Source organism: Paramormyrops kingsleyae, chromosome 10 (assembly GCF_048594095.1).
Source record: "Paramormyrops kingsleyae isolate MSU_618 chromosome 10, PKINGS_0.4, whole genome shotgun sequence".
Classification (NCBI taxonomy): Eukaryota; Metazoa; Chordata; class Actinopteri; order Osteoglossiformes; family Mormyridae; genus Paramormyrops; species Paramormyrops kingsleyae.
The window spans coordinates 1,912,046-1,936,893 of record NC_132806.1 but is presented as its reverse complement, the minus strand read 5'-3'; the positions used below and the strand labels follow the sequence as shown (position 1 = coordinate 1,936,893).

At 43.2% G+C, this 24,848-nt stretch overlaps 2 protein-coding genes across 6 annotated transcripts in view; both read right to left on the bottom strand.

Moving 5' to 3' along the window:
• Positions 1 to 605, bottom strand: part of LOC111858505 (metastasis associated 1 family, member 2) — a 36,499-nt gene extending 35,894 nt beyond the window's left edge. For both annotated transcript variants that reach the window (XM_023840332.1, XM_023840333.2), the window contains exon 1: positions 173 to 605. In XM_023840332.1, coding sequence (XP_023696100.1) covers positions 173 to 200 — 28 coding nt within the window. In that variant the 5' untranslated portion in view covers positions 201 to 605. The remainder of the gene's footprint in view (positions 1 to 172) is intronic.
• Positions 606 to 1,042: 437 nt separating this feature from the next.
• The window catches only part of LOC111858511 (echinoderm microtubule-associated protein-like 2), a 42,618-nt gene continuing 18,812 nt past the window's right edge, over positions 1,043 to 24,848 (bottom strand). For 3 of the 4 annotated variants that reach the window (XM_072717136.1, XM_072717134.1, XM_023840356.2), the window contains exons 4-24: positions 22,948 to 23,382; positions 21,220 to 21,336; positions 20,247 to 20,275; positions 19,384 to 19,413; positions 19,020 to 19,140; positions 18,464 to 18,613; positions 17,958 to 18,027; positions 17,514 to 17,624; positions 16,433 to 16,528; positions 15,588 to 15,722; positions 14,776 to 14,914; positions 14,144 to 14,295; positions 13,562 to 13,687; positions 13,351 to 13,482; positions 10,861 to 10,928; positions 10,173 to 10,261; positions 9,828 to 9,925; positions 8,548 to 8,635; positions 8,254 to 8,409; positions 7,911 to 8,041; positions 1,043 to 7,413 (exon numbers count right to left, since the gene is read on the bottom strand). In XM_072717136.1, the coding sequence (XP_072573237.1) occupies positions 7,183 to 7,413; positions 7,911 to 8,041; positions 8,254 to 8,409; positions 8,548 to 8,635; positions 9,828 to 9,925; positions 10,173 to 10,261; positions 10,861 to 10,928; positions 13,351 to 13,482; positions 13,562 to 13,687; positions 14,144 to 14,295; positions 14,776 to 14,914; positions 15,588 to 15,722; positions 16,433 to 16,528; positions 17,514 to 17,624; positions 17,958 to 18,027; positions 18,464 to 18,613; positions 19,020 to 19,140; positions 19,384 to 19,413; positions 20,247 to 20,275; positions 21,220 to 21,336; positions 22,948 to 23,382 (2,704 nt within the window). In that variant the 3' untranslated portion in view covers positions 1,043 to 7,182. The remainder of the gene's footprint in view (positions 7,414 to 7,910; positions 8,042 to 8,253; positions 8,410 to 8,547; positions 8,636 to 9,827; positions 9,926 to 10,172; positions 10,262 to 10,860; positions 10,929 to 13,350; positions 13,483 to 13,561; positions 13,688 to 14,143; positions 14,296 to 14,775; positions 14,915 to 15,587; positions 15,723 to 16,432; positions 16,529 to 17,513; positions 17,625 to 17,957; positions 18,028 to 18,463; positions 18,614 to 19,019; positions 19,141 to 19,383; positions 19,414 to 20,246; positions 20,276 to 21,219; positions 21,337 to 22,947; positions 23,383 to 24,848) is intronic. The other variant, XM_072717135.1, reaches the window with a different exon arrangement.

The following is a 24,848-nucleotide window of genomic DNA, read 5'->3' as shown; positions in this document are numbered from 1 at the left end:
CGGCCTAAACCAGAGAACCGAAACGGCGGACCGCCTGCCTTGTGTGCGGAGGGGAAAAGAGCAGCTAGTTAAAGTTACGGCGACGGCGTGACGAGGGGGTGGGGGTTAAATACGCGGAAATAGACATTAGCCAGCCTGCTAGCGCAGGTTCCTAAAATAAAGCAGCACTTACCTCCGACCCTGTACATGTTGGCCGCCATTCTGCCGGTCCCTGAGCGTACTCTCTCCCGCTCTCGGACGAAAAAGAAAAAAGAAGAAAACAAAAATGACGTGCAGCTAGTTTATCTTGCCCCCCTTCTTTATTGTTGCCCGACCCGGCTGCGAAACAAAAGCCCGGGACCCGGCACTGAAGCCAAGCTACGGCGAGTAAAAAAAAAGATGAAGGAGTTTAAAGTTTGGATGAGTTAAAATGTGGCTCGATGCGGGCTCACTCAGCTCCGGTTCACAGTCTTACAGACATATACACACAGCAATTTCTCTCCGTCTCTCCTTCTCTCACTCCAATCTTCCTCCCATCCTCCGTTCCCGAGCTCCTACCCTCCTCTTCTTCGCCCCCGCTCCGCTCGGCCCGACTCGCGCGCGCCGACGAGCGCCCTCAGGGTGACGTCAGTACGACCCGACGTGACTCGGAGATCTCCGGACTACGTGTCGGAAATAACCGAAGTGCAATATCTTGGTCGGCCTCGTGGCGCAAAATCTCCAGTATGACGCTTGGAGGCAGTAAGACTCGGTAAAATTATTCAGGTTCCTTAGATTGCCATGTAGTAATGACAAAATTACCAATAATAATATTTATTATTATTATTTGTTATTGATATTATTATTAGTAGTGGTTTTGATAATAATATTAATGATAAATTATTTTAAATTATTACACCCAGGGTTTTTTACACGGTTAAACTGATATAATTATGTACATATTTTTAAAACAGTGTGCTTCGGTGAAAATATGTAGAAGCTTTCGGCTCCGTAAATCGTGTCAATATTATTAGCAATAATATTGCTGTGACCTTTTGCACAAGAAACGTAAACATATACGACATTTAACAAAACATTCGTTTTATTCGGTTTGAGTCATCATAAACAGGACTTGGAGTTAAATTATTTAAAATAAGCGTTGCATTCATCCATCCATCCATTTTCCAAACCGCTTATCCTGGGTCGCGGAGGGTCCGGAGCCTATCCCGGAAGCTACGGACACGAGGCGGGGAACAACCCAGGACGGGGGGCCAGTCCATCGCAGGGCACACTCACACACCATTCACTCACACATGCACACCTATGGGTAATTTAGTAACCCTCAGCATGTCTTTGGACTGTGGGGGGAAACCGGAGTACCCGGAGGAAACCCCACGACGACATGGGGACGTTGCGTTCAGGCTTAAGAAAAATCAATTATATAGCGCCCTCTGTCGGTTTTTATAGGGTCATACTTTATTTATTTGCTATTTGTATAAGGTACGTTGGAATTAGGGTTGTGCACCATTCATAATCGAATTGAAAGGCCCTGAAATTCCAATTCAATTTAAGTTGAATTGCAGGTGAGAATGATCTTGCAGAACTTATGGAAGCAGAATTAAAACGAAATTGAATTAAAAGAAATTCTTATACACAGTGTAGGTAAACCTTGTAATAATGCAGCTTAATCTTTCAATATCAAATGCACATAACATTTTAACATGCAAAACATATACTGTATCATTGTTATAAAAATGTCATGGTATTCAGAATGAAAGAATGCAACATTTGATGTGTCATTTATAAAAGAAATGATTTTGCTGTCATTTTGTATACCATGGTGGATCTTTTCACAGGAAAATTTGAGTGTCTCCCCAGAAAACTAAAATTTCCATTATGTTTTGGTTTTAGCTATAGTGCCATGCTTGAACCAAATGATGTTCTACATGTAAGAAAATAAATAACAGCAATGACATAAAATTATAGTAATTAGTAAAAGTAATTATGTTTGCCATGTATACTTTCATTTGTTTTCTATGTTAAAAACAAAAATGCTGTTACAGCAAACAATAGCAAGAAATGATAATACATTTCAAACTTGACTCAAATCCTACAGCTACTACTGCAAACACTTCAAAAATACTGGATCATTCCATTTAAATTTAACAAATGGTATTTGCATCACCATTTTGATTTTGAGATTTTCAGCTGTACCTTTTGTTCTCTTTTTTAACTAATAAAGCTATGTGGGTTAACTATACCTATAGGGAAAGCTCAAAAAGAGTCATTTTTCATGGTATGGGTCAAGGTCAAAGTTCATTAAACAAACTTTTTTTTTTTTACTACATTTGGTTATTTAAAAACAGCAAAGGGTTTAGAATAACAAGCTGATTATTTGTAATGAAATATATACTTATGTGTACTATTTGTATACAGACATGTTACTTGATCCTCTTCATGAAAAAAGTGTTCAAGTTCTTTTTGAGCCTCAAAAAGGTATCTGGGGGTAATTTTGAAACTACACTAATCTCGCTTTCTTTTAATTTGATTACTTCAAAAAGTATTCATTTTGATATCTCCAATGAGCTATAGTTGAACCAAGTATCTATATTAATGAATTATAATAAAACATTTCTGAGCTCTGGGAGGTTGTATAATTCATGTATAAATGATGCTGCTTTATTGAAATTCTATTTTCACCTACCCTATCTTGCTCTCAGTGATAGGTGCGAGATGTAGGTGCGAGCAAGCTTGGCAGCGAAAGGCGACCACCTGCAGAGGTCCCCATGGAGCTGAGGTTTAAGAGCCTTTCCTGAAGTGATTATTTTGCCGAGGCCAGGCTCAAACTGATGATCTTCCAGTCATGGGCACAGGAGCTTAGCTGACTGAACATCATCAAAACCAAAAATTATGATGCAAAAACTTTTTTAGAAATCTTTTGAATTAAAATGGAACTACCTTGCTAATACACATAAACAGTTCAATATACAAAAACAATAAATATTTGCCCAAACCAAATATAAATTGATAGTATAGAGCAAATGTTATACATTTTTTTTCTCTTACAGTCACACAAATATAAAGTACAATTTACCCACTTATACATATACAAGCTCTGTCTATACATCTACATCTAGAGAGTAAATTTGTTATATTATATTTAGGTTTTGGCAGGATTCATGACATTCCTGTGTTGTGTGTTTCCATCGGATATCTTTGAACTGAATTGACTAAAGTTCTTCTCCCTGTCATTCCAATTCAACATCCTGCGGGGTTTGGCCAATTCAATTCAAATTCCAATTCATGAATGGAATGGGGCACAATTCATAAATTTTGAATTTTGTATAACCCTGGTTGAATTCTTTTATTTTTGCAAGTCTCATCTTGCTCTACATGAGAGGTACAGTTTTGGGGTCAGAGCACAGGTTAGCCAGTGTACAGTGCCTCTGGACCAGTTTAAGAGCATTGCTCAAAGTTCCAAAGGTGGCATGATTCCTCTGGTGACCGCAGGATTCAAACCTGTAACTTTACGAACATGGGAATAGATCGCTAAACTGCTACACTATACCATACAAAAGCATAAATGTAGCAAATCAGCCCTATATGGTATTATTCTTCTATAATATAAAGTCAAGATAATAATTTCCATTCTATTATAATCAATGGAAATACAAATATGTTGTGTTAATGACTACTTAGCACTACCCAACAATAATCTCTTTAGTACTTACAACTACATGATTGTCGTTTGCTAGATATCCCTCTGAGAAGAAACCATTTATTTATTTTAAATTTTTAATACTATTATTATTACTTGTGGAATTTAAGGGGAAGTGTGTGGCTTAGCATGTTCTTTGTCTGTAATCAGAAGGTCACTGGAGGGGATCCTGTGATTGGCAGAATAGTTACATTGCTGGTGGCAAATGTTCTTAATATTTTCCAGGGATAAAATGGATGACCTTGCCCTCTGACCCCACGCGTCATTCTCATCTGTATGCCTTAAAGAAGAGCAGGATGGGATATGCAGAAGCTAAAGAATTCCTTTGTAAAGTACCATTTCAAAAATATGTATATCATATCTTTAGATACTGTATTTTCACATACATCACAAACGTTGAGAATTCTGACTGGTGGTCAATTACATTCAATACACAAGTCAAGCTATATACTCTTTGAATTTTACAAAGCACAATGAATAAGAAATAATTCTTGCTCTTATTGTAACATAACCGTGATTTACCTACACACACAGGGGTCTATTCTCCCACCAGGCGGTTAAGTCAAAAAGGCGCTTAAAAAGTTACATGCTTTTGAGTCACATATATTTTCCCCTCATCTACATGACCCAAAAAAAGGCGTGGCCACGCAATTTATAATTAATATATTAAGTATAATTAATTTATCAATCAAGAAAAGGGGGCTACACTCTCAATGCTTTTGGCAACAATGTAGAATATGCACTTAATTTACATTGTGAACTGAAATGAGCAGAAACCCTTTTAAAAATGGCTGCATGACAATCATTCCATAAAAACAAAATGTTACAGTGAAATCCAATGTTTGAACTTTGTACAATTAACATTATCCCAATTTATTAGGTGCATTAAATGATGTCATTTATAGCTGTAATTTAGCCCTCAACCATTTTCTCCAAATAGCCACTACTGTCATAGTGTTAAGATCAAATAACACAAAACTAGATCAAATTTAATAAAAAAAAAACTTTCAATTTTATTGCATGTAACTCATAATAGACAATCAATTAGTTTAATAAGATGTACACTGATTTCTTCAGTTGTTTTGTAACGTCAATTATTTTATGCTGCAACTGATTAACTAATCCAGAGGAAAAACATTTTAGAAAATAAGGTTGTATGATATGATGTAAATGTTAGTTTTATTAGTAGCACGGACTGAAAGTTTAGAATGCATTGTTGATAAAATAATAATGCAACTAACTGAATAGTCCAAACAAGCTTATAGGCTACAGCGTAGGCTGCGATGAATTATACCAAACCAATTTTTAGTCATTACCAACAAAAGCCCTCACATCTACCCCATTATGCGTATAATGGCTACCAACCAGGCAAGTGTCCTGGTCAGGTAGTTCTGTTGATGACCCCTGCCCTAATCAATGTGGTGGTGTAAGTATGAAGTATATGTATGTGTAGGAATATATGGGACAGACCACGTCCCGTATTGATTCAAAAGAGAGTGTTTCATGATCCACCGGGAAACATGCAATGCATGCAGTGTTGGTCAACTGAAGAATGTACATGAAGATGATGGTAGAATATTCTGGTCACCTCTGTCTGTCCCACTCTCGCAGAATCACAAGTAATTACACTGCTTAGGATTGTGAGGACACGCTAATTTCATTGAACCTATTTTTACTCATCTTAAATTGAAGCAATTATTATTTTTTTAACTGACAAGTATTTTAAACTGAAGGTACACCCTGGACAGGGTACCAGTCCATCGCAGGGCACAGGGTTGGGGTACACCCTGGACAGAGTACCAGTCCATCGCAGGGCACAGGGCTGGGGTACACCCTGGACAGCGACCCAGTCCATCGCAGGGCACAGGGCTGGGGTACACCCTGGACAGGGTGCCAGTCCATCGCAGGGCACAGGGTTGGGGTACACCCTGGACAGAAGGGCAGTCCATCGCAGGGCACAGGGCTGGGGTACACCCTGGACAGGGTACCGGTCCATCGCAGGGCACAGGGCTGGGGTACACCCTAGACAGGGTGCCAGTCCATCGCAGGGCACAGGGCTGGGGTACACCCTAGACAGGGTGCCAGTCCATTGCAGGGCACAGGGTTGGGGTACACCCTGGACAGAAGGGCAGTCCATCACAGGACACAGGGCTGGGGTACACCCTGGACAGGGTGCCAGTCCATCGCAGGGCACAGGGCTGGGGTACACTCGGGACAGCGACCCAGTCCATCACAGGGCACAGGGCTGGGGTACACCCTGGACAGGGTACCAGTCCATCGCAGGGCACAGGGCTGGGGTACACCCTGGACAGGGTACCGGTCCATCGCAGGGCACAGGGCTGGGGTACACCCTAGACAGGGTGCCAGTCCATTGCAGGGCACAGGGTTGGGGTACACTCAGGACAGCGACCCAGTCCATCACAGGGCACAGGGCTGGGGTACACCCTGGACAGGGTACCAGTCCATCACAGGGCACAGGGTTGGGGTACACTCGGGACAGCGACCCAGTCCATCACAGGGCACAGGGCTGGGGTACACCCTGGACAGGGTACCAGTCCATCGCAGGGCACAGGGCTGAGGTACACCCTGGACAGGGTACCAGTCCATCGCAGGGCACAGGCTTGGGGTACACCCTGGACAGCGACCCAGTCCATCACAGGGCACCGGGCTGGGGTACATCTTGGACAGGGTACCAGTCCATCGCAGGGCACAGGGCTGGGGTACACCCTGGACAGCGACCCAGTCCATCACAGGGCACAGGGCTGGGGTACACCCTGGACAGGGTACCAGTCCATCGCAGGGCACAGGGTTGGGGTACACTCGGGACAGCGACCCAGTCCATCACAGGGCACAGGGCTGGGGTACACCCTGGACAGGGTATCAGTCCATCGCAGGGCACAGGGTTGGGGTATACCCTGGACAGGGTACCAGTCCATCTCAGCGCACAGGGCTGGGCTACACCCTGGACAGGGTGCCAGTCCATTGCAGGGCACAGGGTTGGGGTACACCCTGGACAGAAGGGCAGTCCATTGCAGGGCACAGGGCAGGGGTACACACTGGACAGAAGGGCAGTCCATCGCAGGGCACAGGGCTGGGGTACACCCTGGACAGAAGGGCAGTCCATGGCAGGGCACAGGGTTGGGGTACACCCTGGACAGAAGGGCAGTCCATTGCAGGGCACTGGGCAGGGGTACACCCTGGACAGAAGGGCAGTCCATTGCAGGGCACAGGGTTGGGGTACACCCTGGACAGAAAGGCAGTCCATCGCAGGGCACAGGGTTGGGGTACACCCTGGACAGGGTACCAGTCCATCGCAGGGCACAGGGTTGAGGTACACCCTGGACAGGATGCCAGTCCTGCCTTCACCAGTGTGAAGATCTGACCCCTTTCTAACAAAAAGATGACAATCCCAGGAAAATACGGAAGTGTTTTTTTTATTTTTTACTTTTGTAAAAATACAAAGATCCCATTCAGATGTGGCATTAAGGCAGGGCACAGATGTGCAGTCAGCCCACAGACGTGTCCAGGGCAGGCAGTGCACTCTGCACAGCTCGCTGCTCGGCTCTGATTTGCTGATTGGTAGCCTGTGTTCCCAGCATTTCTGTCCCTCCCCACCTCACTCGCCACTGCAGTATGGTGGTGTCCTTTCCCCCCATGGACAGCAGGTGGCTGTCATTGTGAGTGAAGTCCACGTTGGTCACATGACTGCCATGGCCCTCGTATCGGTGACTGGGGGCCTGGAGGGAAAAGAGCAAAACGCCAGCTAGCCACAGCCTACCCCACTGACCACTGATGGGTGCTGCAAGGGCCATACACACTAATGTCCAATATCAAATCTCTATGGGTCCTCTGTGAGTGTTCAGCACTGTAATGTCGCACATTCTGCTGCCATTTTAAGCATCACGGATTAAGGATGTATAAAATATCACTAGTATCTGTGTTAGTACATTGCTGAATCCTTACACAGAAAGGAGATTTGACTTTATTGGGATAAACATTCACATAGACTAATGATCATGTGTGAATATTTCATGAATCTTCATGACATGACAAAGACCATACGACTTAAGTAAACCTTCATCGGTATATTCCTTGATGTTGACTGGTTCAGCGAGTAGCATTTAAAAATCCTGTGGATATGTAGATGAAATCCAAGATGGATGAATTTGAAACATGTCACAGGGGTAAGGGTGGTGACCCCCCCCCCCCCCCCCCCCCCGGCCATGGGGCTGACCTTGGGCTTGGGGCAGGGGTACTGGAACAGGTGCACCTTACAGAAGTCGTCAGCCACGGCTACCATCCTCTCGCAGTGGGAGCGACACAGGGCGTTGATGTCCGTGCCATCTGACCCCTCGGGCCACACACCTGTAGGGGGCACTAGAGCTTCAGCACACACGATGCACGGAAGACCACACTGCTTGCATGAACACACTCTCCACTGACATGGGCATGGACTATCTCAGCTGCTATTTCCACTGATTATAGGTGCATGGAACTTACAAACATGACGTGTTAATAGAATGATTTACTACCTTTATGCTTCTGAACAGAGACTGTTGTTACTCATTGTACTTAACCTATTAAAAGAGATAAGTGTCCAAAGTCCTTTGGACAGCTCCAGAGTTCCCTCTCACCCATGACGTGGAACCCCAGCACGCAGGTGTAGGACGCCCACTCGCGGTCCCTGCTGTCGTAGCGGTTCCTCAGCAGCCTGCACCCCCTGGCCACATCCCCTGTGCAATGCCAAATTCCTCAGACACTGGTCCTCTGGTAAAGTTTACTTTCCACAAGTATTTGGTTCAACGCTGAATGACAAAGGTGACTAACACACCCTGCTTGTACTCTAAGCTCATACGAATAGTGATACTTACAGTAGAGAATTTCATAGTCTCCTGAGTTTGACATGATGTATTTTCCATCTTTGGACCAGTCCAAGTGAGTAATAAAGCTGGAATGCCCCTATGGAAACATGCACAACAAACATTTTAATCCAAGTAAAACAACCTTTTGTGTCACTGTCAGCAACCACAGGCTTTTAAATCTGCACCCAGTTCATTGAGGTAAAATTATATTTCTGTTGTGTCATACTGATCTGCAATATTATTCCTCCTTATTTACTGATGTCTGATATTACATTGCAAAGACCCAGTGCATTATTCCCTGTGTGGTAGCTTCCTTTGGGATGCTAATATCTGGCACCCGAGCAATCTGTGTGTGTATGTGTATCTATATATATGGAACTAAGTTATTTGTTGTTAATGTGTCCCACAGCCGTAACACAGCAATTTCTCCCTTTGGCGATCAATAAAGTCCTGTTTTGTCCTGTCTTATCCTTCCCTGAAGTGTCCTATCCTAATATGGGTCCTGTTCCTACCCCTGGTTCTGGTCATGTGGGATTTGTGATATTCCTCTTGGCACTCTTAGGGAATATCACACAAATGCACAGTTTTGCTCCCACAGTCCAAAGAGTGACATGAGGGCTGGTATCTCTCTTGCTTTTGGAGTATGAATATGTACCTTGTCTCCTACTGTGTCCTTCATGAGTCAGGCTTTACAGAACCTGCTACATATTAGTGATGAAAACACAGTTGTTTCTCTTATTGTGCATTAGGCAAGTAACGATATGTCATACATCGATAAATCACGGTTCAAATTTATGACAATTGAAATCGTGGAAATAAAAAATTAACCACTTAATAGCTCAAACTATTAGGCTGCATAATCAGTTTTTCATAACTGTATCTGCATTGTTTAGACAGTAGAAGGCGCAACAGCTTGGCCTGCCCCCTACAAGCAACCAACTAATACAACCTGCAGAAGTGACCCCATGGAATGCCGAAATGATTATTATAAAGAGGCCTATTGGTCATTATTTTTTTCATTTTTAAAGGAATATTTTAGCTAATAGTCTACTATATTTTACTCCAACTTTTACTAATGTTTGTAAATAATTATTCTTGGTTATTAAGAAAATGAAACTTTTTATTTAACAAAGGGAATAATCACATTGATAAAGAATAGAAAATAAACATCATATTATTTTTGTGATAAAAAATTTTTTATTTAACCATTTGTCCTGGGAAAATGTAACCGTGAACTTAATATTGTGAATCGAACAGAATCATCAATTAGGGAATCGTCACATGCCTACCGTGCACTTTCCAAAGCGAGTGTAGTGGTGCCCTCCCTCGGTGACACTGTAGATGTAGATGACGTTATCATGGGACCCTACTGCCAGGAAACTACCATCTTTAGGAAAGAAAAACAAATGCTGAATATATCAAATCACAGCAGAACACACCACCTCATAAGTCAATTAGCATAATGCTATTAAGGATTCCAAATTAATGTGGAGGCACTGATAATACTCACCAGGCTTATATTTAATACAGTGAAAAAACTGATTGGATAAGAGAAATAATGATCCCTGGAATACAGCTATAGTTCGAATCGGCCTTTGGATCTTAGATATTAATGTGAGAAAATGACCACTCACCAGGTGAGTACCTCATGACGGACAGCTGTTCATTCCCATCAGTGTAGTCTGACACAATATGTCTGGTTTGAAGATCCAGTACCAGCCATCTGTTTTTGGGGTACAGTTATGCCGAATCAAAAAATAAAATGAACATTCCTCCCTTTCCTCTCAACTTGGAGGTGTTCGTCACTGGGACCTTATCAGCTGACAACCCAATGTTATTTCTACAACTAGCAGAGTACAGCCTAGTCCATTTATTTGTGGGACTGGGTGGCTCACACAGCAATAAGCCAAAACACATCAAGTTTGTAAAATAACAACTGAATCGTGAGCTTTCAAAAACATAACAAATGAGATTTTTCATAATTGAATTCAGATGCACCCTATTTGAATTGAAAATTTACAACACAAACATGTTAATAATAGTAATAACAGTGATTTCATAGGTGGCAAAGTCACTAAAATTAGCATGGCAACTTGTCAGATTGGGCTAAATGTTAGTGAATGAAGATAAAGGCCATTTATTACTGGGGTGCCTCAAAACTGACAGCTTATCTAGCTAACAAACAAAGGGTTTCTGGTCTCGTAAGGAATACAGACTGAACTTTATGAGATTCAGAAAGTAATTTCTACTGACACCTACTGGTCGCAAGATATACAACGTTGCAGGTCATTTGGGAATGTGGACTGCGGTGCTGAGACTGACCTGCCAGTGCTGAGGCCTAGAGACACCACACTGCCATTGGGACAGAAATCAGCACACAGGCCAGACTCCTGGGGAAAAAAGCAGGCGGCATTGTGGGACTGCTCTCCAAAAATACAAATCCACCGCACTGACAAATTGAAGGTTTTATGGGATTAGTTATATATTGCTGTTAATGTTTCAGCTTATTTTAGTGTGTCAGCTTTACTATTTTAAAATCTCTCCTCAAGTCACCCAAGGATTTACACTAACCATTAATTACACCTATGTATTTGTTAAATGCAATCACTAGTACAATTTGTTTAGCTAATCAACACTTCATGAAGTGAAATCATTAATTGTGCAGATGGTCAAATAATAAACAATCAAACAATAAAAATACACAGAATAGTTGGGTGCCTTGAGGATAAATAAGTAACTTTGCAGAGCAAGGAAACTCTCGTCTGCACTTCTACTCACTTTTTACTATACAATGTGTTTGTGGACAAGTTTAGCCAAGGGACCGAATTTTTCTGCCCAGTGGGAAAATGCCCCCACCAGATATCAAAAACCAAATATTGTACGAATGTCCTCGCTTCCCATTCGATTTTTGTGCTTTGAAAATATTAATAAATAAAACCTTAAAAATTAAATGTATTTCTGAGTCTTGGTGGTTTGGCGTAAGCAAGTGGTCATTTCTATAACATTACAGTCAAAGGGAAATCAGTACTGATGTAGCTATGCACAAAATGTGTGTGTGTGTGTGTGTGTGTGTGTGTGTGTGTGTGTGTGTGTGTGTGTGTGTGTGTGTGTGTGTGTGTGTGTGTGTGTGTGTGTGTGTGTGTGTTTGCATAGATCACATTGGAGGACCAAATTGTCCCCAAAGTGTAGTAAAACCTGAAATTTCCCTACTTTTGGAGACATCTTTTGAGGTCCCCATTTGGATAACCTCAGTTTTATAAAAATGCAATCAAAAAAGTAAAACTGCCAAAAATCTTGTATTTGGGTTGTTTACTTATGGTTAAGGTTAGGGATGGGTAGAGGTTAAGGGTGTCATGATTGGGATTAGGGTTTTTCCCATAGAAATGAACGGACGGTCCCCATTTAGATAGGTTCACCAACATGTGTGTGTGCATATGTGTGTGGATTATGTTTATGTACCACAATGTAATAAAAACTTCATATTTTGACATTGTGGGGACCATTTTTCAGGTTCCCACAAAGATTTGTGAATGCAGTCAAAAAACTAAAAATGTCACAAGTCTAGTATTTTGTTTGGCTACTTAAAGTTAAAGGTTAAAGTTAGGCCTGGGTGGGGGTTAAGGTCGACATGTTGGGATTTGAGTTTCCCCCATATAAATGAATGAAGAGTACCTTAAATATATAATTACAAACCTGTGTGTTTGTGTGTGTGTACGCATGTGTATGTTTTTGTAATTATTACATTGTGGGGATATTTCTTCAGTCCCCAGAAGGACAACCTCAATCTTATAAAAATCTGTGAATGGAGTCAAAAAATTAAAAATGCCAAAAGTTTATTTTGTTTGGTTACTTGTGGTTAAAGTCAGGCCTGGGTAGCGGTTTAAGTTGTCATAGTCAGGAACAGGGTTATGCCCATAAAAATGAATGGAGAGTCAAACACTGACAGGAATATATAAACTGTGCGTGTTTGAAATGGTGCCTGCGGTTCATTAACACAATCCGTTCCAGGAAAGTGGTCGTGAACCAATTTGTACGCGAACCAAGGCATTTTTCCCCATAAAAAAGCATTGAAAAACACAATATAGTGTGGCGACGGACGGACCAAGGCATCGCAGAAGCAGAGAGAGAGACATGGAGACTTGCTTGCCGGGGAAATCACGCTCTTTATTAACAGTCCTTAACCCCTGTATTATTGTTGTTGTTAATGTTAATGCTCGCATTTCCCCATTGTTAGCGTGTGTAAATCTTCCACTGTGTGTGCATCTTGCAGTTTGGCGTCTGACAACCTTATGTTTCCTGTCTGTGTTTTTAGGTTTGGTGCTCATTTGTTGCCTGTTGTGGTCATTCTACACGCAGTGCTACACTAGTATAAAAAAGGAATTTGGTTGAGGAATCTGTTCGTCAACCAAATTTTGTACACGAACCAATGCATTTTTTTCAGGAAATTTTTGGTCGCGAACCAAGTTGTTCGTAGACCACAGCGTTCGTGAACCGCAGGCACCACTGTAGTTTATTAATACTCTTGTTGTCTACCCCATCTTTGCTCTCCATGACACACAGACAGGTGAGCGCAAGCTTGGCAGTGAAGGGCAGCCACCTGTAGCAGTGCCCATGGAGCTGGGGGTAAAGGACCTTGCTAAAAGGCCCACAGATGTGACTATTCTTCCAAGGCTGGGCTCGAACCAGAAACCTTCCAATCACAGGCACAGAAGCTTAGCCCCTGTTTGTGTGTATCTGTGTGTGTGTCTGCCTGTGTATGTGTGTGTGTAGGTGTCTGTGTGTGTGTGTGTGTGTCTGTGTGTGCGGCCTCACCTCTAGCATGGCACACCATTCCATCCTGTGCTCCTCTCCATTCCAGAAGAACACCTGCCTGTCGTGGCCACAAGTGAGGAAGATGTTCTGGCTGGGGTGCGTAGTCAGTCCCCACATCTCATCCATATGGCCCTGCAAGCCATACACACCTTAACATAGCCAAGCCGACAGATATGACCAAGGAGACAGCAGCTGTCTGACAGTAAGCTACCTGAACTATGGCCACAAAACCGTGTGAGAAAGTCCCTCTAAGAATGGCATTTCGGGTTGTACCAACTAACAGCTCTTCCCCACCTACATGAACAATGGTACGGACTGCTCCATACTTCTCTGGGATCTGAAACATAGTGGGACATTAGGCGTGACAGAGGAGAGAAGAGGATGGAACAGGAAGCTACAATACAGTAAATATGGCCTACTGATTGGCTTACCACATTCATGCATTAGCAGTGTCTAGCAGTATTATACATCACACACGTACAAACTTTGGCAGTTTACTTGTGTTACCTGCACAGACACTGCCATACTCATGACTGCAGTATACTCATGATAGCTGCACAAACACTGTCATACTCATAGCAGCAGTATACTCATGGTACCTACACAGACACTGTCATACTCATGGCTACAATATACTTGTGATACCTGCACAGACACTGTTATACTTATGGCTGCAGTATACTCATGATAGCTGCACAAATACTGACATACTCATGGCTGCAGTATACTCATGATACCTGCACAAACACTGTCATACTCATGGCTGAGCAGTGGCTTCTTCTTCACCTCTCACCTCACATTCTCTCTCGGGCACCAGGTCCACAGTCCAGCAAACAACCCTTCTGTCTTTGCCTCCCCCACTGAGCAGGGTGCCCCCCTGCAGCACACACAGGGTGAACACGCTCCCCTCATGGGCCTGCGTCTGTCTCACGATCTGATAGGTCTCTGTTTGGGAGGGGGACACTGACTATGTCACTTTGTGAGGGAGGAAGTGACACGGCGAGCCTGACATCAAGTAACAAGAGCATCAAGACAGTGGGGTTCGCTGTGTTCCCCTGACCCTATTACTCATCAGTGACACTTGAAATTAAAAAAAAAAACACGGGCCTGTATTACAACGCTGGATTTTTGTGGCAGCAAGAAAACTTGTCAAATTTAAGGTAGTCTGGGCTAAATGTAAGTGACCGAAGATAAAAGCCATAATTTGGGAACTACTGTCAAGGTCACAACAGCACATCCCCTTGTAGAACACGAACTGGCAACATACTGGTTATAAACCAGCTTGTGCTACCATTGCTGATCTTCTGGCCCAGTTTGCAATCTCCAGTCCTACGATTGTTATCTTTAGTGACTAGGCCATAGTGAAGGAACCACAACATCAAGCTCTGCTGCTGAGCAGTGATTGGGACTTGAATGGATGCTTACCTTTGGCTCCCTTTCCCAAGGTTTTTACATCAGCAGCTAATTTGCACCACGTCAGGATGCTGCCCTCCGAGTCTCCGGTCAGGACATCTCCCGTCAGGCTGAACACAAAGCACTGGATGAACTTGGGCTTCTTGTACTTCTGTGTGGAGAGCAGACACACACATATCACCACAGCTCCTTCCAAACTCCAGTCAGAGACCATAACAGAGTCAGAAAATTTCATTATCCCCAAAGAAGGTGTTTGCGATTACAGACTGCACCGTAAACAAGCACACAAAAGACAGAAACAGACAATACACAGTACCACATGTACAACAATTTCTGTACAATATACAGAAATATACAATAACATATAGATATGGTAATAAACAGATGGTGAGTATGATGATAAGCACAAAAATATTGAAGATATGTCAATAGACTGATATAGATTAAAATAGCTGTACAGTCTAATGGCCACTAGGAGGAATGATTTGCTGAATTCATTCATTCATTGTACACAACATGGTTTGAATTTCACTGTTTTGTAAGATGTGTAATCCATATACATCAAGTCCCTCATTGCTTTTGTGAAACTCCTTTAAAAACACTTTGCACCAAATTTAATTAAATTTTCATCCATTTTTACTGAAGCAATTCCATGTATCTCAGTCAATAGGGATAACAGAGTCTCTCCTTGGACTAGAACCTCAAGCTTAAAAATTCTTGTTCATGACTTGCTGATTTACTGCCGCATTTTGGACCCAAACATCATTTTCACATTCAGTTGAAGCACCAAACCACGGTATGATCCTGCGCTCTCCCCCACTCACTCCGAAGATGCCCTGTTTCTTGGTCAGGCCCCCGGTGCTCATGGTCCAGAAGTAGACATGAGACTTCCCACAGGTGATGATGTTGCTGCTGTCACTGGGGCTGAACTCCACCGCAAACACAGCCTCATTGGTGCTCTGGCAAGCAGGCAGACAGCAGAGGTCACAGAGATCACCAGGCATTGCTAGATACACATAAGGGCACATCTGCATGCATGAGGACACATTTGCAGAGCCAGAAGATTAACGCAGCCCCCAAATCCAGAGGACAAGCACAGTTAGGCCTTTGTAATGGGTACAATCTCAGATACCACAGACTGTTGTTAGCATATATCACCAATATGATTGATGGGACCAGCTGCCAAGGATATGACACCATTCTTGTCTAGTACTGCCCTGTGTGCTAACAGGTTTAAACCTGTGTTCTCAGTAATCCAGCAGAAGCTGATCAAACTGCTTCCTCAAAGCATCCAACTGCTGCTGCATAACGGGGATAAATGAACCATAATCTGTGCTGCATACAGCATAGCAAGGGTGCGCAAAGGTGCAGGGTCATAGTAAAAAGATTTATGACATGACTTGCCTACCTACTGTGCAAATATGGTTTAAATTTGTTTTATCTCGGTGACAACCCAGTCTAAATTGCTCTGATGGATGCAGAACAACTGGCAACAAGGGCTCAATGCGGATATCTACAAGGTACCTTTTAGTTCTTCTTGGTCAAATATGGGAGCAGACTGGTGCCTTTTTTGACAGGTACTTGGAGCTGGTTTGCTAAATGCACCCCCCCGGCTCAGCACTAGGTGCTGTGTGGAATGTTCACCCAGGGCCTCTGGATGCAGCCTCACCTTGATCTCTGTTTGCTTGGTCCCCTTCAGGCAATCCCACACTGTCAGCATGTGCTCATTGGAGTCATCGATGGCAGCCAGAAACACTCCCCCGTCCTTCAGGCGTGAAAGACAGACAGGAGCAAATGGATATTTACAGTGCAGCATGTAACAGACAATGTTCATTTAGTACAGTGTGACAGGTAAGAAGCTGTGTTATTCTTTTATGCAGTGTAGCATGTAACAGATAGTGCTCGTTTAGTACAGTGTGACAGGGAAGAGGCTATGTCATTCTTTTACACAGTGTGGCATATAACAGACTGTGCTCATTTAGTACAGGGTGATGGGTAAGAGGCTGTGTCATTCTTTTATGCAGTGTAGCATGTAACAGACTGTGCTCATTTAGTACAGTGTGATGGGTAAGAGGCTGTGTCATTCTTTTATGCAGTGTAGCATGTAACAGACTGTGCTCATTTAGTACAGGGTTATGGGTAAGAGGCTGTGTCATTCTTTTATGTAGTGTAGCATGTAACAGACTGTGCTCATTTAGTACAGTGTGATGGGTAAGAGGCTGTGTCATTCTTTTATGCAGTGTAGCATGTAACAGACTGTGCTCATTTAGTACAGGGTTATGGGTAAGAGGCTGTGTCATTCTTTTATGCAGTGTAGCATGTAACAGACTGTGCTCATTTAGTACAGTGTGATGGGTAAGAGGCTGTGTCATTCTTTTATGCAGTGTAGCATGTAACAGACTGTGCTCATTTAGTACAGGGTTATGGGTAAGAGGCTGTGTCATTCTTTTATGCAGTGTAGCATGTAACAGACTGTGCTCATTAAGTACAGTTTGATGGGTAAGAGGCTGTGTCATTGTTTTATGCAGTGTATCACGTAACAGACTGTGCTCATTTAGTACAGTGTGATCAGTAAGAGGATCTGTTATTCTTTGACTTGGTTTGGCTTGCTTGAATAAGGATTCTGACTTGACTTGATTTGGATTATTCAAAGATACATAACTTGAGATTCAAAATCTGATGCTCGGGACTTGTGACTGACTTGTGGCTTGTATGTATGTGACTTAGTGCCATGTCTGCTGTGCACTCACTGCGTGTGAGAAGGCCACAGAGCTGACTCCCCTCTCAAAGCTGCCCAGTCCGATCTCTTGCAGTGTGACAAGGGTGGCTGAATCCCAGATGTGCACGAAGGGTAGAAGGGGCTGATATGCAGAAAAGCACATAAAGACTCACAGACACGGACACATTATAAATGGGGTGCTTTACTGATTGGCCTGTCAATAAGAGCCAGGCCACAAAAGGCAGACTTGGAACTTTGAGGTGTAGATTTGTAAATTAGAGAAATGCACTTATATATGAACAAATGGACGACTTCTGATTATCCTGTTGACAGTATGTGGCTATTGTTAGTGATGTGTCTCAAAATGTGTTGAGAGCTAACCAAGTTTGTGGTTTGCTTGGATGGTTTTAATAGAACATTTTCTATTAGACTATATTTTCTGACGAACGCAGAGAAGTTTTTTGTGTTCCCGTACTTTACCATCCTTGTCCACTCCGGCCATCTGACCTGACGCCACACGCACCTGGTCTGGATGAATAGCCAGACTGGAGGAAAGACAGTAAAATGCGCATTCACTTGGCTAAATTGTGCACAGACCTTAATGATCTTTGTTCTTAATATGTTGTACCTGCTCAGCTGATGTGAGTCATTTGGAAGTAATGAAGCATAAATTAGAAAATTAAAGGATATAAACAAAACACTTTAGTCAAGCTCCAGTTACAGCTGTCTAAAAAATTCAGCCACTGTTTCTTTAAGCAGCTATACCCAATGGCAGTGTCAGTCAAACCATTAGGCGACATAGGCATTCATCTTCTGAGGGGGGGCTGATTAGCATGCCAATTTCACTTTGTCTCGTGCCAGGGAGCACTGGCAGTGAATTGCCCAGGCACCACATGGGCTTTGACCAGTCCCGCTTACTGGTTTCACATCCCCCAGATTACCATGGTGACCACAATGGGGCGGGGCAGGCAGGGTACTGACCAGCGCACGCAGTCGGTATGTCTGCAGTAGTGTCGCTGGCGGTGGCTGTGGATGTGGTGCAGCACCACCACACATGCTGTGAAGTAAACAGCCTCCCCCGACGGCAGCATGTACAGGTTGGCTCGGCAATCCCGGCCCCGGTAACCATAGCTACGCAAAGTGTGTCAAGATTTAAGCAATAACTCAGGCACAGATTGTACACAAAAGAAGTAAATTCTGCTAAGTGACTATGTTCAGATGCTGAAGATTGAACCATAATCCTTAAACCAACGCTCAGTATATGTTGAAATAAGGCATTTTGATTGCTGCCATTCATAAAGCAGTTTTAACCAGTATAAATGACATGCACAAATTGCAGCAGATTTAAGGTTAATGGGCTGGACATGCTAGATTTCAGGCCTTAATGCACACATATGGATCAGAATCAGGAAGACACGTGAGCCAGCCTGCTCCACTCAGTCTCTTTAGTGTCTGTTCCCTAAAGCTCTCAGGCACTGTGCTAAGCAGGCGCTCCCCAGCCCCTGGGGTCAGTCAGCACTGCATGGGCAAAGGATACACCCAGTCCAGCTCCAGCCGCTCCATGGGGGGCTCCATGCGCAGCTCCTCATAGTTTTGGAAGTTGGATGGCACGTACATGGTGATTGGCCGTCCTCGGATGAACATTTTTACTGATTGGCCTGTCAATAAGAGCCAGGCCACAGTTTAAACAAAAGGCAGACTTGGAACTTTGAGATGCTCTGTTTTACTTCTGTTCGCTTGATACAATTATTAAAGTAAGTATTTTTTAAAAAGTAATAGAAGTACAGTAAGACAACACCACAGTTAATCAAACTACACACTATTTGCATTGTGGACAGTCACGGCATTTCATAGGACGATTTGAACCCTGAAATCATAGTTCACCAGTGAGTGGTGCTTACCCTGGCTGTATGTCCCTCTTCTTGAAGTTCCTGTAAAACAAACACAAACTGTATTAAACAGTTTTGTCCTTACCAAAGGCTGATGTTCTTAAACTCTTTCATAAGAAGCAAATAGTAAAATTTTAAGCCAAGTGGGAAGTTGTTTACCTGTATTTAACTGTTGTTTCCATACTGTAATAAGACTCCAATGAGTCTTTTATTTAAATCGACATCCCAAGATAAAGGGGTAAGTGATCAAGCTCCCAGATGAGGAAGAGAAGGGGATCTACTCAAAGCGATGCTGGGCTATACATACTACCTTATATAATGACTTATACTTAATTCATTTTTCATTCATCCCGACAACCACGTCTAGCATTTCAGAAATGGTCGGAAAACTCTGCATTCCTTCCACCATTTGAGTCTCATCTAACAGAGCTGACTCACCATGCCACCGTGTCATAGTCTGCTCAAAATGTGAAACACAGACTGCAGAGAATGCAGAATGAGGGATCCAGTGTCACTCCCGGCTCACAGAAGACCCCGGCATCTTCCATCACCTGAGCGCTGGCTACTTCCGCTAAATGTGCACATGGCTCAGCAGGACGAGGACACCGACGGGCTCCAGGCGCTGATGCCGAAATTATGGTGTCAAAATGACCTCTGACTACTGGCTGGCATCTTGCTCTGGGGCCATGTTATGAACCTAAACTAATGTCACTTAGTAAGATTAGGGTTTTGGGTCTCTAACAGTGCATTGTAATTAATACTTCAGGCCCAGTTAAGTCATTATTAATGCTGTAAGCACAGGATCTGGACGAGGGTGCTGTGAGCTCAGGGTGACCTACGCACATAAACACCAGGAAGCCCCCAAAGTCACTTACCTGCACCATAAATGTGCTCTTTGCTCCGGCTGGGGGAAAGCAAAGTAAATCAAGAGTCAGGAAAGTACATCAAGCAAAGTGCACAGAGCAGACGACAGACAGAATGGGCTGGAGACACAAAGCCATGTTTAAACATCATCTGAAATCAAAAAAGTCCAGCAGAGCTGAAGTGCTGAAGTTTCATTTGATCTCTGTCAGTCATTATCTGCTCTCCCTTAGCTGCTGGTACCTATGTTATCCTCATCTGTTTGGAAATGCACAAAGTAGACAAGCGTGATACCAGCAGTAATCAGGGCCCAGTTGATCAGAAGTAATCTAATTGGATTTTGCCTAATGGATTGGATAAAATCTTGAAAATGAGTCAAAAATAAATGAGTGCTTCACTAGAAGGAAACTTAGCACACTGTTGGTAATTGTCACAGTCCAGTCTTAAAGCAATACTTTCAAGAAGCAGACAATTCACATACTGTGAGAAAAATATTTGCAAATAAATTTTAATGAGCTAGTAAATCATTTTGCAATTGGGTGTCAGGGCTCTGGGAAGCCCCAATATAACCATACATTAGAAAACAACCCAGACCACAACTATCCTGCCGTTTTCTGCACGCGTCACCAGGTAAATTTAAAGGCCTTTTAGGATAGAAAGAATCTATTAAAATCATTCTACACTGCAATCTTAGCCAGCATTGGCAGTCCTTACAAATGCAGTGCTAGGCAGAGGTGTGGTCAGGGCAGGACAGGGGGTTATTTATAGGCTGTGATAGGGTCCAGATCCCCATAGATATCACATGGGCACTTCACTGAGACATATATGACACCTGAAAATTCACACTCATAACCAGGGCTCTGCCCATATTTTCAAGGTCAAAATGCTTTGCCAAAAAAAGGATGAAAATGAGACTGGGAAAAAAATGTTTTTGGGAAACAGCGCAAAACCTTAACTAGACAGCCGGTGTGCAGTCTTGGCCCTCACCCTTCTAGACTGTTGGAGTGGCTCAGCAGGTTGTTGGACGACACGACCTTCCTGGCCAGTTTCTGCCTGGGCTTCTCGGGGGCGTCCTTCACCAGCCGCTCTGTATTCCGGCGCATCCTGACCGCGGCACAGACAGCTGATTAGCAGTGGCGTATGACAGAGTGATGCCTGCTGCTTCCTCCCCAAAGGTAGCAGGAAATCAGCAAACAGCTACAATTGCACTATGGAGTACAGCTTTGTGATTTCCTGCATAGAGAGAGTATGTTCATTTAAGCATATAACTCAGGTGTGGCCAATCCATTGATCGTCAGTGGTGCCAAGTCAGTCGCTTAATGATAAATGGATAATTTCATTGGTGGTCAATCATGATAAGATTAATATTACTGAAGATGTGCACACATACATACACACAGACACACACACACACACAGACACATTTGTAATTATATCTTTGTGGGGACTCTCCATTTATTTCTATGAGGAGAACTCTAATCCTGACATGATGACTTTAACCCCTACCCAGCCCTAATCATAACCATAAGTAACTAAAGAAAATGCGAGACTTTTGGCATTTTTAGTTTTTTGAATGCATTCACAGATATTCACAGATACCTGAAATATAGTCCCCACAATGTGAGAATAAAAGGTTTTTATCACATTGCGGGGTATATTTGGTCCCCACAATGTAATATAAACCTAATCAATACACACATACACAAAATCCAATGTGTCGATGCTACTCGAACTGTGCGATCACATGCACATTTACCTTTCATTTAATTAACAGCTACTAGGAATGATAATGCCAGCCAGAATAAGTCACCCCTGTCATCTCTGGACCACCTTGCAACCCCCGCACTGTTGTTTAGGGGGTAGGGGGCTGAAAAATGTGGGAACCCATGCTGCAGAGCACTGGTGGTGTAAAATCTTGTTAAAAAACATTACCAAATGTCTCCAGGGGGGGGCATTAAAGAGTCTTTGCTGTATTACAGCATAGGTCTGCATGCTGACCTCAATGTGTGTGAAATAGCTTATTCGCACACAAAAACGCATACAGAGGGCTGGCCTCATAATCTCAGATAAAACCAATGCATACCAAATAAATATAATCATATCATTCAAATGCCAAAAGAAAGTTCTGAGCGGCCCCCAAATAAAAGTTCTGTTAATTTGACTTCCCATTTTGCTATTCTGAGGCAGTATACTTATGCTTAGAAAAGCAGTTTAAGTGCATCAAAACAGACTGCAGAAAACTGCAGTTCATTTAGGGTGGACTGCCGGAACTCATATATCACACTGCACACATCTTATCAAGTGGGAGACATATAGGATTAACAATTCAACAGGAAGAATTGCAGGTCATAAAGAACGTTTTCCTTTGTCTATATCTGAGATCTGGACCCTGTAGTTGCAGGGTATAGATGAGAGGAGGTAAATAAGTACGGGGTGAGAATTCTGGTGCTAAAAAGGATAAGGGTTGACTGGACTGGACTCTGGGCTTGCCCAGCCCTTATCAGGACCCTAAGCAATATTTGATTAACCTAGTTTGACATCTTCCTTCCCATTCTGACAGACTGATCATATGGGATGCCCCCTGGTGGCAACTGTGCCCTATGCAGCTGCTTACTTCACTTATGCCTTGGGCATGGCCTGGCTGGAGGTACAGGATGGGTTTCAGGACTACAAGTGGAAAAAACAAGAATGAAAATTCCAATGAGCAAGACCTACAGAAGTTTCTTCTGGGTGTCTGCAGGAGAGGAGACAGCAATAACCCGGTTACTTGGTGTCTGGTCCTTGGGCACAGCGGGGGAACTGAGATCCATGGTTGTGGACAGGGGGCTCTGCTCACTGAGACACTCATCAGCAGAGCTGAGGTCCTGCTCAGGCCAGTTCTGGCAGAGTGCCGTCACGCAGCTCTCATGAATGGGCTCCTCCACGACAGCTGTCCAGGTGCTGCAGGCTGCATCCCCACCACCTTGGTCCTCCCTCTCACTGTCACTGAAGGCATCCTCCAGTGAGAGGCTCTGCACCGCCCGTGTGCGTGCCAGCAGCACTCTCTCGGAGGGCTCCGTCTGCGTGGCTCTGTCTGCAGCAGCAGGCCTCGGCCGAGAGCCCTGAGGGCAGATGGTGGCCCCAGAGCCATCCATGTCCCCCTCAGGAGCACTGATCAGCCGTGCCGTCAGGAGAAGACACAGGAGAAAAAAATCACACAGCACCAGTTTGAAACTCTGCCGTCTTTATGCGTTTCCTCCTTCACTGAGGAATATTCTTAAGAAAAGGACTATTATTGCCATGAAATCTTAATACAATCACATCTTCCAGGACAGGGTAAAAGTCATACATACTGTATTTTAGGGAAACAGGCAGTACAGTTAAAAAAAAATAAAAAAACATATATTACATAAACTGCGATGGGCTGGCCCCCCATCCAGGGTTGTTCCCTGCCTCGTGCCCATTGCTTCCAGGATAGGCTCCGGACCCCCCGCGACCCAGTAGGATAAGCGGGTTGGACAATGGATGGATGGATATTACATAAAAAGCACAGACACCTAGAGTTCCTTGTTTCTGAACACATGATGGAGCTCATCTAAAAAAATTAGCAGAACTAAAGATCAAGAATTGCAAAACATGGGTTGAAGCAACATGAACAAGAGTGTAACAAGAGGGCAGGAGGCTGCAATGCGCAGCATTTACCAACTGCATTCTTCATTTCCCAAAAGGCTCACGACCTTGGCAAGGAAGATGAGAAAGGACGGCCAATCCACGCAAACATTAAGCCTCAAGGATGAGACCCAAGGCTGTGTTTGCCTGCTGTTCTTCTTGTTACCCTCTGCAGGATTTTCACTCTTATCTCACTACTAAAAAAGAGTCAGCTATGCTTCCAGAAGAAGGACAATATACCAAGTAAAAGGTGAGGGGTAGGTTGCTTATTGCTTTGGGTTTTGGCTCGTTACTAAACAATTGTAGTTTTGAATTTCATGTATGTGTTTGACACACTGCACTGCTATCTTACTAAGACCCTAATGCACACACAAACACACACAGATAACATTAAATATGCAGAAATTAATCACCTGAATTTCATAATTCAGTTTAGAATTCAGCTTGTCATTGTATGTTGTATAAATCCTGCTCATTTACAGCAAATAATGCATTAAGCTGACGGCTGGGGAAGCCTGAAGCAATATTATGCTGCCTGGTTAAATAAGAAGTGTGGAAATTTCCAGCTTTAAGATCAGTAGGCCAGCTACTGTAGGTAAATTTCAAGTTTGATTAACTGAACATAAAAATAACTAAAACATTTTAACATTCCTCTTCAAAAGAGGACAAATTATGCAGTTTCTCAGCCATACAGGACACAGAAAACAGGACCTTTCTTTAATCTCCTTAATGTTTGATATGTCTTCTTTGTTCTTCAATTTGTGATGGGCAGACAAGGTAGATCATAAGTAAAAGACTTTAACCCCTAAGACAAGCACTTTGATTAAATTACAATTTTCATTTCTGCATGCAAAATACATACACCCCAAACAGGAAGAAGGTACTAAAATTAAATGACCTACATTTATAATATTAGAAATATTAGATTACAAAGTAGGCTATTTATTAAAATAGTAGTAGAGAAGTGG